Raw genomic sequence first — 14,668 nt, forward strand, 5'->3', positions numbered from 1 at the left:
TCCCTAGTGACTCTTTTGGCTTTTTTTTTGTTGCGGCGCTCCTACAGGTTGTCTGCTCGCCTTTAGATTACTCCGAGACGCTGCCGCTAGCCGCCTTTGATGTTTTCTTTTCCTGTTTTGTTTATACGCTTGTTTGTCTCGTACGGGGGTGAGACGTGCATTTCAAGGTCATTTTGAGGGTAATCGGACGAGGAAATTGAGGGGCTGGCGTCGGCGAACGCTACTGAGAATGTTACAGCGACGAACGCGTTGCTACCGCATCCAAGTATCTTTCCTTTTATTTTTTGCAAGACTCCGCGGTTGCGCGTGGTTGTTGACGTATGGACGTCATTATTTCTTACCATCTTTTGATCGTTATTCGTCGGTTGCTAAAGTTAACAACGCGCTATCGTTGCCGTGAAAAGAAAACACTACGTTGGTTAACGTTTTTCCGCAGGCGTTCGTCAGATGTACTGCTGACGACCCGGTTCGAACGGCGAACTATACAGATAACCGCTCGTCTTTCTCCTTTCCGGATTTTCAAGGGTAGCCCTCCAGACTTTCCGTCCTGGATTCTTACAGGTGTGTCCCGGATGAAGACTACTGCATTATCAGCGCTCGAAAAATGATCGCACTGTGAAGTACCCCCCCCCCCCCCCCCCCCCCGCCTATAGTCGGATAACTTGATGAAGCTGCGTTTCAAATTTTAACTGAATACGTCCTCCTAGTGAAACTGGCACAGCAGCCCAATCCGGGCATCGGCATAATCTGAATGTAATTTTGAATCTTGCTGTGCTGAGATCTTCGTTGAGGTATAAAGACCTCTCGAGTTGCCGTTTGCGCGACAATCCGCCGACGACAAAGAAACCCGGCGCGTCATCCGTCATCTTACGCGGTACCGCGACAACGATCTAGATCGGCGGCTGACTGTTTGCAACTTCGCGGGGATAGATAAGCGCGCAAGCGGCGCAGAAATATGCCGGTTTCGCGTACTTAGGATTTAGGCGCGCAATCCCGTATGCTCCTCGGGCGAGGTATATCTCGCTACGGCCCGTTCTTCAGGTTTGCCGTTGTTTCCTCACCGCGACTGTCTCCTCCGCTGGTCGTTAATTCAGCCCACGTTCGGAGGCGGCACCAGCAGCAGCAGCCGTGAAATGGCGCGGAACGGACTGGCCGCGATATCAATGGGAAGGCGCTGCCGGTCGCTTCTGTTTTTAGCAAAACGGGGCCTCTTTTCTCTCTCGAGACGCGCGTTGTGTGCGTACGCGCGCGGGACAAAAGCTGCTAACGAAGCCCAGCCCGATTTGGAGCCTTGTTTCACTCGTATTTCAACCTTTGTAAGGTTTGGGCAGTTGCCGGGTCGCGTGGCGCATGCGCAGTGGGGCGAACCTGTTGACTTCGCCCGTTGAGTGCCACCAGGACAATTACTTTTGGCAAAGGCTTTAAAGCTTCGGTGCGCTGAACCCGAATTTCAAAATTTGAAGCACGTGGGGTGTACGCGCGCATTGCGGAAGTTTTGCGGTACCATAACAGGAGGTCTTTGGGAATTGGCGCGTATTGGTCGCCCATCCACTTGTCGCTCTGCCTTTTTTTTTTTTTTTTGTCGCGGTAACTCATAAGCACGAATGTTTCGCGCTAGTCAATAACCGTCGAAGTTCTTGCTTGATTCGGACGTCTCCATTAGGACGGCACAGGAATTTTTTTTTGGTTAATGACAGTTACCTCGGGTAATCGGCGTTGTTGCCATCATTTATTACTGCACTTTTTTTTTTTTTTGGTGGGGAAAGATCTGAATATCGCGTTGTTTGAAACGTCAGTTCTGAAGCGAGGAGCTGGCGACTACAAGCTTTGGAGTATTGATGAAGCTTAGTTGCTCAGTAAATTAGAAGGGAGAAAATGTGCACCCGAAAGGACAACATAAACGCTGAAAGACGATGTTCGCATATTACGTGAACTGCTATGAGCAGTACATGCGTTGATTTCAACACGGGTGTGAAGTCACGTAGTATTATGCATAGATAATACGTAGTCGCAACCAGAGTGGGAGTTTTCGCTATAAATATTTTTTACACGTCGTTGTTTACACTCAGCCAGTCGCCGTGCCCTCCTTCTTATAGTTGTCTTTCCCCCATAGCGTACACGCTTGTAGTGAAGTATTCTTTACAAGAAATTGTCGAATCGGACGACGGGCAGCGCTGACCCGCGGGGCAGCGCGACTCGGGGTAAGAGATTACGTTATGGTTCGGGGTCCCCACGTCAAGAGTGCGTTTGCATGATTCACACAGCGTTCACGTTTACGTTCACATCGCGCGCACGGTAGCAGTCGCTCAACGCTTCGTTATTTGTGTCACCTCGTTGCAACGAGCTCCGTCCCGCGTCCCTATCTGGCCGTAAAGAAAATCCGGGCACGGTCACAGTGCAGACAAAAACATTTTGCCCCTGTTGCTTCCGTTGTTTTCCTGTAGGTTAGTGACTAACTACAGTTGAACCTCGTTATAATGAATACTGATATAGCGAATTATCGGCTATAGCGAACTGAACACGATCTTTGGTTGGACACGTTTCATTTCAATCACACTGTCGGATATAACAAATATTAGTCCAGTAGGCTGAGAAGCTACTTGGAAGAACTCCCGGCGTCCCAAACTGCAGAAGTAGAAAAGGCCCCTTTGTTCGTGGACACTGCGGAAAACTTCTTCATGCTCAGTGCTGTGAATAGCCACCGGACAAAGATCACATCCTTCCTCAAAAAAAAAAAAAAAAAAAAGGAACGCAGGCCTGTTTTACCAAATGAACTCGAGACCGCTGATCAGTTGCCACGGAACGCGCTGCAATTTGCACCGACGGTTAAGGTTTCCGCCGATCACTAGAACGACTTCAGGCGAACAGTCGTCAAACATTTCAAGTACTTGGGAGATCCCGATCACCAGCCTTGCGTCACAAAGGGACTAACGAGATCGGGGGCAACATTGCTGTACCGCATCTGAACGGGCTCACCGAAGACTATTCAAGGTGGCTATTGGCAAGGTGGCATGGCTATTCAAGGTGGGCCTCGTGCGATCGCCTCTGTGTTCGTCATGTGCAGTGATAGGGGATGTACACCACTATGTAATCTTGCCCAGAGCATGATGTCGAGCGGACTGCAATGCTCTCAGCAATTCGAAAGTTCGCAGCCCCACCCTTGACCACATCGTCTCCCCAAGGGGACATTGGATGCTGCGCAGAGACGTGTCGCGCCTTGTACTAAGCATTCTTCAGGGGACGGAACTGGCGAACTCGTGGTGAAAGCACACTACCATTGACTAATTAGGGGGGGCTTGGGCGGAGCAATTGCCGGCATATCCAGCCAGGCTAACCCCGCCTGATCCCACACAACCACCACCACCACCACCACCACATTGCCAAATGAACTTTGTTCTGTAGTAATTTCCCGTTTTATGTTCTGGTTCATTGAGCTTGAAATGTCACGAGGAGGATATGGGTTATCTCGTTTATAATAGGTTCGAAGATTAAAATAATGCGTTTCTGACAGTAATTTGAGTGGTCGAAGAACGCCAACACCGACAAAGAGAGAAAAATCTCTTGAGCAAGTTTCCAAATTATCTGATGGGCATAGAGTTGGCGGAGGTACTTGCGACCCCTCAATCTAGGTACTGAATGTGTTTGTTGACAACATCCTGCAAGCATTTAAGGTTTCGAAAAAAGTGGAAAAAAAAGTGTTTCAGGGTCCCTTTAATCGCCAGAGATTTTTTTTTCTTTTAGCAGTCGAAGTTGATCACCCCTTTTTTTTTCTTTTTTGTTCCTCCCCTGCTGCTGTCTTTCCATTACAAGCGTTCTTTCTTAAGTTACTCCCGTCGAAACACTCCTCCCAAGCTGTCCGTCCCTCCGGGCAGCCGTTTTGGCCAGCGTCCATAGCTTCCGGCATTAAAAAAAACACAAAAAAGAAGGCCCGGGAGGGAGAAATAAAATCTGGCGGCGAATCAAGCGGCACGGACCCGTTTTCTTCAGCTTCTCCGTATATAATTCAAGTCTTCCTGGTGGCGACGGCTGCGGATTCCTCGGGGGCCCTTTGTGGAGCGCGTCCCGTTGTCAAGTGGCCCGTTTTCTTCGAGAAAGAACGCGGCCGGCCGCGCGGGTGATCCTTGCCCTTGGCTGTGTGCGCTCTTCTTCTCTCGTCTTCGTCGTCGTGACCGGATCTCGCAACGTTGGTGGATCTCGGCGGGCGGGGGTGAAAGGGACCGCGCACACTCTCGTATACGCGGAGGGGAAGAATCTCGATCGTGCAACGAGTATACACGCTGCGGTGGCCGAGAGAATTCTCTCGCGTCGAGCTCGCGTGCGAGGCGGCTTGTGGACGAGATGAATGGCTCGAAGTTTGTTGGGTGATCTCCCGCCCCCGCTGCGTTTGCCCACTCTGCGGATTATCTTATCGTGCCCCGAGCACTCTTCCTTCTTCATCGCTTGATCGGGACGACGTTACTCACTCTGCGTCGCCGGAATGGAGGAACAACCTGTCTGGAAGCTCGGACGTCGCGGCAAATGGTACGTGTTCATCTGTGAAGCCTGTGCCGTTGGTGTGATGACCACTGCCCGTATGGTCCGGTAGTTTCGACTTGAGTTGAGCGTTGAGTTGATCGACTGATGATTGTAGCACGCGGTGTGCTTAAGCCCCGGTGTCTTGAGGAGGCGAACTGTGGATACTTGTTTCACGTGGATATTTATTTTCCGCTGTTCCGCCCGTGGTGGTTCTCTCGCTTCAGCAACCGTTATAAATTGGGAGCATGTATAACTTATAAAATCGTGCGAATGAAGAGAGCCGCATAAAAGCAATTCGTTGCGCATGTCACGTGCGCCAGCCTGGTGTTGTGCCCCGGACTTCTAACGTACGGGCCTCTATGGTTAACGACGCGAAAACTGAATACGTACATCGGGCATTAATTTTCACCGACCATGTGGACCGATCGACCTCAACAGTAAATAAATTCGCCTCTGCGTTACAAACTCGCTGGACTTCGCGGTGACTTGCATGCCTACAGCTTTTACGTGACCCTGTGTTCGAATCTTCTCTGTCAATGTGCAACGAACAATACGCGCTGTTTATGAGATTTTGGCCAACAAGCTGCACGACGCGTATGCCATGATCTGCCGTACTAAACACACGTTTGGTATCTGTATATATAACCACGCTTTAAGCGGTTGCCTGATATTACTTAGAATTCTGCGCGGCGATTCGATTCGCCGCAAATTTTGTTCGCACGTTGAGCACGCCGCTGGTAGAGATTCAGCTCAAGTTTCCGATGCCTCGGTTTCACTTATGCCACGGGTTGCAAATTTCACGGGGACAAGTGCCTTTCATCATCCGCGAAAAGATTCAGTTTGCTTGAATATTTTAACCGAAACTATGGTCCGCAACTGCGCATGTAGACCACACGAAGGTTGCCATTCTTGCCAGTCCCCTGTTGTGACGCTTCCGATGTGCCGTAAACTCTCGCTGTAACGAAGTCGCTTTATTCCCAATTTAGCTTTATTCGAAGAGTTTCACTGTCCCAACCGCAGGCATGGGTAGTACATCATAACCACTTTTAACGAAGTATCACTTGTAACGACGCCAGTGTCCTGCTCTGAGGACGTCGTGGTAACGCGAGTTTATTGGCGATTATTTTGCGGTTCCTCTCATGTATATGTACGCATCGCTCACTCCGTCGGCTCCTTTTACCTGATTATGCTCCCACTGACGGACAAAGCGGGAGTGGAGCGGTAGGCATGTGCAGTTGTATGTAACGCCCCACCGAATCCCCCCACGCAGGTATGTGCAGTCGAACCCCGTAATAACGAAGTCGTTCCGGCGTCTTAAATTAGTTCGTTATATCCGATATTCATTGTAACAGTAGAGGTAAAAATCTGCTCCAAAAAACCGGCAACCTGGCTCGCGCAATATAATCCTATATTCAAAAACTCATTTCTCATGCTTCTGACTCACTAAACAAGGTAATATCCTCACGTGCCTCCTTGTTGAATTTCAAAATAAATGGACCTGAACATGGCAACGTGAAATTACAACACAGCATTGTTGGTTTGACAAAACAGGCCAGCGTTCTTATTTATTTGAAGGCGATCTTCGTCATACGAAGATCACCTTCGTATGACGACTCTTCCCAGCACTGCATGACAGTTTTCCAGTGTTCGCGCACGAAAGGGCTCTTCAACTTTTTAGTACTACAAACTATTAAATAAAATTGTTGTTATCTTCTAATTTTTTTATATTGCTTTTTTTAGGCCGCTTTCGAGTTTCGAGCCTCGCGAGAACCAAATGTTTCTTCGTTATAGCCGATATCGAGTCCATATCTCGCGGTATCGGTTTCGTTATAAAAAAGAATAAGTGTCATAGAAAGGAAGCGTGACCAACCAAAGTTCATATTTACTTCGCTATAGCCGATAATTTGCTATATCAGTGTTATAACGAGGTTCGACTGTTGCCATGAGGAAGACAAAGAAGAGGGCAGTAGAACATAACGCTGTGCTCTCAACCGTTTATGCTGATGATGATGATGCCCTCAAAGTTTTTGGCACGTACCCACAAGGGGGGGATTGGCCAGGGCTAAATCTGTTGTTGAAATACGTGAGGACATGAAAATACTAATTTATTTCCGGAAAGAGGCCGTAAAAGGAAACTTAGTTATGAATAAAACCAGAATTGCCCATTAATCAGCACCCTTCAGCAATTCAAACGACCTGAAGCATAAAGAAAATCTTGAATATATATATATATATTTGATGCGTCAATAGATAATATAAGTGGATTCGATAAAGTCACCCCCCCAAACGCTCAATTGGGCCCCTCAAAAGCAGTTGTCTAGCTGCTGAGAAACGGCGACAGTCGAGAAAAAAATGTTCGATTGTTTCAGGACCTGGCACGGCACACATAGTTCCGTAGGTGAAATCCCTGATCTGAGCAGATAGAAATTTAGCCTTGGAATCCCGAAGCGCGGCTCGGTGAAGGTCATTTCGCATTGACGAGATCCACAACAATGAACATTCCACCCGAACTTTGAGTATTGGTTATTTTTTATTTCTTGGCAAAACCAAGGGGAGGCCGAGTCTAAAGGCGGAGGTGGCCTGACAGAGGCCTCAGCCACCCGTTTACAGTGTACGTAATAACAGGGCTGTTTACAAATTTAAGCATAATTAAATGTTGATACTCTTCAAATGATAGAAGTGAGTCTGAACGAGTAGCGTCTAAATGCCAATATCGTCTTAATCTTGAAGGTGCAAAAAGAGCCAGATTATGTATGCCGAACTGAACGGGAGCTGTGACAGCGAGATTAGCTAAATGGTCCGCTAGCTCGTTGCCCCTGATGTCCGTATGGCCAGGGACCCAAGGCAAGCGTACCTCCTTCACGTGCCTTGGAACAAACAAACAGTAATGTGTGGTACAAGGGAGAGTCGGAAGAGGAAGTTAATGCCTATATAACTGACATCGAATCGGATATATGATGACTTCTGATACATGCTGCGGTACTTTACACAGAGCGAGAGCTATTGCTAAAAATTCTGACATAAAAATGGGTGTATAGTCCGGGATTCGTAGCGATTAACTCCAACCTAAAGATTCTGCAAAAATACCTATTCCTGCTTTCTCGCCATTTTGAGATCCATCAGAATAAATCGCATAAGAAGCAGGATACTTGGATAAATATTCAGTTTTTCGCTCAATAGTAAATACTGGGATAACTTCATATAACTTAACCGAAATGCAATCAAGGCATGTTTGAACAAATTGCGCACTTGTGGGGAAATACGTTCGGCCACGGGGATGTAAAAAATAAACTCGGATCACAAATAAATACAGGCTTGGCAGCTCCAGTCGGGGCTTCGTACATGCGGAGGTAAGTTTGAATTCCGTCAGCAAGCGAAATCGGACCCTGAGTTCAGGAACGCGTGAGGCCAAGGCAAAATCGAAGAATGCGCCTCTCCTACAGGTATAACGGTCGCAGTTTGTAGATAGGGCAAGAACTAAGATGGTTGGTTAATTGGTTGGTACCAAAAAAAAAAAAATGGCTCGTACCCACTCAGGGGGATTGGCCAGGAAATGGGCGCTAACTGAGAGAAGAGGAAAAACGGGAATTTGGATTAAAAGAAGAAAATTGAATAAATACAGGAAAAAGGTGAGTATAAACGGGAATAAAAAGATAAGTAAACTACCAGAAAATGAGGTGCGGTAGCAGATAGAGCTCACGAACTACAAAATCAACACAAATGAATAAGGAAAGGATAGGCCGAAGGACAATCGTGGAAAGTACGTAAAAACAAAATAAAGAAAGAAGATTCGGCAGAGGAGGAGAGGCAGTGAGCGGGAAGGCCGAGGATACAGGCGCAGACTTGTTTTAAAGAGCAGCCCGCCATCTTGAATTAGCGGCTAGCACGGTAGACGGCGTGATTCAAAGATGAATGAATGTACAGCGCGGCAAAGATCCCCGCGGCAAAAACCCGGTACTGTCGCCCCGAATGATAGTATTAGAGGAACAGTGATTGGGTGGGCCAATTGATTAAAAGGGTTTTCCAGATATCTTTTTCGTAAGGAGGTCAACCGTCGGCAGAAGAGGAGAAAATGTTCTATAGTCTCTAATTCATTGCAAAAACTAAGATGTGGGTGCTCGCATGCAGGCTCGTCTTCTTCGTCCTCAATGGTTGAGAGAACAGCGGCATGTTCTACTGCCCTCTTCTTAGTCTTCTCGTGACAATATATAGACCGCTTTTCGAGGAATTCGTGAAGGAACTTGTCAAGAACTCGTGCGCCCTGATACGCTATCAGAGCACAATTGTAGGAATTCGCGACTTTGTGTCGGGATTAATCGAGCGCTTTGATACGCTATCGGAGCACAATAGGGCGAGTTGACCACTGTACATGGGTTCGTGTTGCAGCAGCGAAAGAAAGGCTTTCTCGTTTCCTGCTTCGCCTGCTCGGGCTGTGACAAGGCCTTACCGTGCTAATACAGTAAAAGCTCGTTAATTCGAACTCTAAGGGGGCCATAACGTGGTTCGAATTAAGCGGAGTTCGAATTATCGGGAGTTTTTCCCCATTGAAATGTACGGGACTGTGCCGGGACCAGGGCGTCAGTTCGAATTAACCGTCAGTTCGAATTAACCGTAAGTTCGGATTAACCGTAAGTTCGGATTAGCGAGCTTTTACTGTATGACAATGCATAGTGATGCGAGACCATCCCATGGTTATGCGTTTTGCAACGTATGATTGAGGAAACTAGTTTCGCGAAAAAGGTGGCTTGCGTGCAGTGCCAAATACAATCCCAAGTCTTGGCAGCTAAATGTACCTATATATAAAGCGTGTGGAGTGGAAAGTCATGTTATTGGGTGTCTTTATTTCGCTTAGAAGCCGTTGCAACTTTCGATTGTCGAAGGAAAAAAAAAAATGACACGATTCTCTGATGTGAAAACGAACGTTGTATATACGCACTCCGGTGGCAAACGCAACAGGGAACAAATGGGACCCTGTACACTCTTGCTGTTTACCTCGCACGTGATGCCACAATAAGCAGCTCCGTTAAAAGCTTCGTCCTGTCTTTTCGTCCACTGCTCCTTCTTCGACTTCCCTTGCAAGGCGGCAGTTTCGCAGGCCGCGCAGCCCCATATGCGACTTTGTACGATAATGCTCGTTCGCATATTGCGACCGTTCTGCTGCAGCCTGCTGCAGCCTGCCTCAGTGCATTCTGAACACTCTTTAAAGGGTCCCTGCAACACTTTCGATAAGCGCTTTCACTCTTTCTTTCGCGTCTGGAAGCACTGCGAAAGCTACAGTTATCGCCAGCACGGAGCGGCACTCCGTGATTTGCTCGTCGCACCAGATACGCCTTCCGTTTCTGCTTTTTGTGTCCTTTTTTAAAAGTTGCTTTCGAAAAGCGTTCATTGCTGCAACTGAAGGAAAACCGGCCAACAGCCGCTATATGGCCTTAGTGAGGTAATTCGGGCCGTCGAAGAACGTCAAGACCGGGAAAGAGCGAAAAATATTTCGAGCGAGTTTACAAGTTACCTGATGGGCATAGAACAGTAATTTTTGGCGAGGTACTTCGCGACCCCCTAATCTAAGTACTGGGTGTGTTGGGTGACTACGTTTTAGAAGCATTTAAGATTTCGAAAAAAGTTGAAGCAAGTGTTGCAGGGTCCCTTTAAAAAAGTCGTGGCACTCCCTAGCAGACACTAACCAGTTACTTGTCCTAGTATCCACTAGGTACTTAGTAGTGCTTTTACTAACTGGCCGTGAGCTACGCGTGACTATGCAGATCGGCTGAGCACGCAGCACAACATAGAAACACACTCAACACATGCACATACTATCCCATTTAGACAACCAACAAATAAATTGAGCAAGAAAAGTAACGGGATGCACTAGGCGAGTCAGGATTGCTTAGTTACTTCAGAAATACGTCTGCTCTTCTTGCCTTTATAGCCAGCAGCAGAGAGTCCTCTGATAGTCGGTGGCCTTGTGGAAAAAAATCAAATATTTTAGCAATAATTTTAGAATTATGCATTTTAACGTGAGAATATACAAGTAAGCATGTGGATTTGCAAAAACTTTTATATCGTGATTTGTGGTGGGAAAAGCGCTGTAGTTGTTATGTTCAATAATTCACGGAAATTTGTTACTATCGGTGAATGTTAGTATCAAACAAGCAGCAGTTACTAAGCTCACGGTCTACACTGTAACGGCTGCATTTAGGTTCCATACTTAGTGGCAGGACCTACGTACCGTTCTGCGGGGTAGTGATGGTGTTGAGGAGTTAGTAAATACAACCCCTTACTACCTTCTTGCTAGGATTTTTGTTAAGAGTGAAGGATTGGGAGGTTGCAGACTGAAGCCATGCTTCCAGTCCTGATATCTCACCATGCGACTATGAAAAGAAGGGGCAAGGGCCCTACTCCCGTGGGAACGCCACGTACAGTCACGAACAAATTAAACGCGAACACAAAAATATGAACCGAAGCACAGAAATAGCGCAATTTCATTCCATGCATGCAAGTCAAATTATACCGGGGCTCCATAACAGCAACAAAGCTTCGAAATGTGACTTTCCAAACATTCCACAACCGCGTCATTATGTCACGTCCACGAACCATATTCTTCAATTTTTTGTGGTGTGGTTCATATTTTTAAGTTCAGTTTTAATTTACCCATATATGCGTTGACTATGTTGTCCAATTCCCGCCGCGTCGTTTCGCACGGACTTCATCCGCCGCCTTGGTTCGCGTGTCTGGAATGCGTCCGGTGACTTCTGAGAAAATCTGCTTTCTCTCTCTCCCTTATTGTTGCTCTATGTTTAGTTTTGTATACCACGCCTGCTGACTTACTTTTTTGTCCTAATAACAGCCCACAAGCGGATCTCATCCGATACAAACAGGAACTTCTTAGGCAGGAGCAGTAATAAACTTCCGCCAATTACGCTGGCAGCAGCTCCGATACACCGGTTCTCAGACAGCCTTATATATTGGCACCGCAGAAATTACGCAGCCCGGTCACGAGCTTCCGGGAAAAATCCAGGCCCGAAGTATTCGTGCGAGGACTGCATTGAGCACGATCGCGTTCACAAAGCCGCTTTGCTCCGCTTTTGTCGACCGCGTTACGTCAGGCTGGCCGAAGGATTACGGCCTCCCGCTCCAGCTAATCTCCGGTCCACGCGCGTCGCTGCCCCATTGTCCATTGTGGGTTGACGACAAAGTCGCGGCGTCGCTGAACCGACAGAGCTATGGCTCTGCAGCCAAGGCGCGGTTCGTGCCGCAAGACCGCCCGCGCAGATAGAGCGGGGACGAAGGGCCGTTTGTCTGCCGCCGTGGCCGCTGTCCCCGTGCGGGGCGGTCTTTGGAGACGTCCCTTTTTCGCCAGTTCCGGATCACCGCGGCGTTGCAGTCGTCGGCGGCTATGGGCGCGCCCGGTTCCGTTGTGTGCCGCAGACGGTAGTCCGACTCCGAATATGCGGGGGTAATCATCCTGGGAGGAGTGTACTTTTGGTGGTGGGAGGCTAAACTTCACTCTTTCGAGGAGTACGGGGACTAATCTTGATTCTTTTTCGTAAAGGTGTATTTGCGGAGTAATTTTTGCACCTTTGAAGCTGCATCGAAGGAGTAATTCTTATTGTTTTGAAGATATACCTAGGGAGCAAACTTTTTACTCACATATAAGTGTATTTGCGGAGTAATTTTACTCCCTCGATGGTGCATCGAGGAAGTAATTATTACTCTTTTGAAGATTTATCTGCGGAGTAATCTCTACACCCTTTTGAAGGCATGTACGGATGCCAAGCCGAATATAGGAAAAGACGAAGGAGGCTGATAGAGGCGAAAAAAAAACGCCCCTGTGTACGATATTTCGGCGCACGTTAATAAAGATCCCCAGGTGGTCAACATTAATCCGGAGCCCTCCACTACGGCGCGCCTCATCGCCTGCGTTGCGTCGGCGCGTTAAATCTTACAATCAATCAAGACAAAGGCAGGGGGAAAAGTCGATGAGGCAACCGATTTTAAAACAAATGCTTAGGCCGCAATGAGTAACTTTCAACCCGTCCTTGTTTCGTAGATTGTCTCGTTATATCATTTTCGCTGCATTGCCGCTGCCCGGCTTTCCCCCACGTTTACACGTGTTACCAGAGCTATGCTTACACCATTCACCATGGAGAATTTGATGTCTATGTCGACAGCAGCTTCGACTCTATAGCAGCCCTGGACGCTTGAAGTACCAAATACAAGAGAAAAACTTGGATGAGACGCGCCCACTGGACCTCGGTTTAAGTATAGTAAACATGCTTTGTCAGTAGGATGCATTGTTTAATTAAGAAGTCTCGTAGCAGCCGGAGGGAAGAGGTATAAAAGTGGTGTCAGGGGCGCCAATTTTTAACCACGAATTTCCCACGCTTCACCGCCATATATTCTGCCAGGTCGCCGCCCGCTCATTTCTTAGCCACGCAGGGCCCCCGCACTGAGAAAAGCGTAATTGCGGACGAGAAAGGGTAATTTCGTTGTAACCGTTATTTCGTTATGGTGGAGCGAGTGGGAGCGCGCTAAGCCTAACTCGAAACGAAAACCCTACTCTTCGTACCGTCTCGCGAACAATGGAAAGCTGCCGCCGAACGCATGCGTAATGATGTCGCTCCTTTCCAGGCTGGGAGTGGGGTGACTGGCCTCTCCAGAGCCGCTCGGCAAACAAGCCGAGGCAAAGCGCGTGCCAGGTCTCTGCCGACTCGTCCCGATAACTCGCGATGCGCCCAGCGCCGTGGCGTGGGTGCGCCGCGCCGCCGGCCCCGTCCGAGACGTTACTCAGGTTCCGGATGACCGGTCCACACATGGCCGCCGCCGGTGCCCCCCTCTCCCCCGACTTTGCGTGCGCTCTTTGCAGAGCGATGGCACGCGTGCCGTACTCTTCTCAGTGGTGGCGCTCCGGTGGGCAGGCTTCGTGATGCAAGCCGCCGTGGCATCTGGGTTACCAGGCGGCATGCATTGCGCGCTGGCCTCAATGGCTTCGGCGCCGGCTCGTGTGCCCTGGCCAGAAGCGCTCTAGACGTCGCCGTGTCTGCGTGGTGTTAGTAGCGGCCGACGACTCGACGTGGCTTCTCCACGTCTCTGAATGGCTTATGCGTCGTTGGCTGTGCCGCTGCGAGCCACGGCCCGGGAGGATATGCTACTCGTCAGCCCGGTGGTCCCGCAGTACGGTCTGGAATCTGGCTCGAGATTGCTACTGTGAGTTCTTGCGCAATCGCAGCGAGCTTCTTCGCTTCTTTTGAAGGGCATCGCAATCGTGCACGCATCGAAAGTCCTCTTCTCGCCCGATCCTGGACCTTCTGGACATAGTCGCCTGTCCACCGCGTTGTTCTCGGCGACGTCTGGGGGACTTCGCCCGAAATTTTCCCTGCTGCAGGATCAGAAAAAGGGTGTGGTGTGCAACGTTGACGTTTTGTCCAGGCCGCGTATGTCCTCTTGAAGTCGGCTGCTGGTCGTTCGTTTTTCTGCTCTTGAAATTGGACTTCACTGTGGCTTCTTGTTACCAGCGATTTCTTCACCTAGGAGGTGCTGGAAGAGTTGGTTGTAACTGAGGCGACTGCGTTATTTTGTGCACCGCCTCCCTTCAAAAGGCGAGATAGTTGGCGTGTGGAAGCTTTGGAGATACCGGTGGTTGTGCGTACCAGCAGTCATGCTGCTAGAGGCCAAGTGACGCGTGTTGTCCGTACCTTTCTCACTCCGATGTCTGTTTATACCCTTCCTCTGGTTACTCTAAAAAGGTGAGTTCTTTTTTTTTTTTTCGAGGCCCTGTATTATCTCTGTTAAAAGGGTGCAAAGTGATTCCGATACGGAAACGCCAGTGTTACTAGCAGAAAAGTCTAGCGCATTGCAGGTTTCGGCCGTAACATTCCAAGGATAAAACGTACGTTATGATCCCACAGTCGGACGTGTTGCGGAAAAGATGTTGCGGCGAGTCTGTACGCACGAAACTGTTTCGTGCTCTTAACGGAGACAAAAGACGAATTTCTCGCAATCTCGGTCGATGTCATCCTAACCTGCTTTCTGCCGGCACTGCCCGCCGTGATGACGTACGCATTCCTGCCTGCTGACGTAACGCTTCCTTGACTGGCGAAACAGCGTGAAACGAGCTTCGCGTTCGCCGTAATGCTAGGCTGACGATTAGCGGGCT

At 48.7% G+C, this 14,668-nt stretch overlaps 1 protein-coding gene across 4 annotated transcripts in view; it reads left to right on the forward strand.

Annotated features, from left to right (window-relative positions):
• Sn (fascin domain-containing protein singed) overlaps nt 1-14,668 on the forward strand; it is a 77,558-nt gene that overhangs the window by 43,634 nt on the left and 19,256 nt on the right. Inside the window, exon 1 of one of the 4 annotated variants that reach the window (XM_077670328.1) lies at nt 4,396-4,521. The exons of 2 other annotated variants lie outside the window; for them this stretch is intronic. In XM_077670328.1, the coding sequence (XP_077526454.1) occupies nt 4,478-4,521 (44 nt within the window). In that variant the 5' untranslated portion in view covers nt 4,396-4,477. Of the gene's footprint in view, nt 1-4,395; nt 4,522-13,583; nt 13,720-14,668 lie in introns of those variants that run through there. One more of the 4 variants, XM_077670325.1, reaches the window with a different exon arrangement.

Source organism: Haemaphysalis longicornis, unplaced genomic scaffold (assembly GCF_048455015.1).
Source record: "Haemaphysalis longicornis isolate Haplotype H1 unplaced genomic scaffold, Haemaphysalis longicornis Haplotype H1 scaffold_5, whole genome shotgun sequence".
Taxonomy (NCBI): Eukaryota; Metazoa; Arthropoda; class Arachnida; order Ixodida; family Ixodidae; genus Haemaphysalis; species Haemaphysalis longicornis.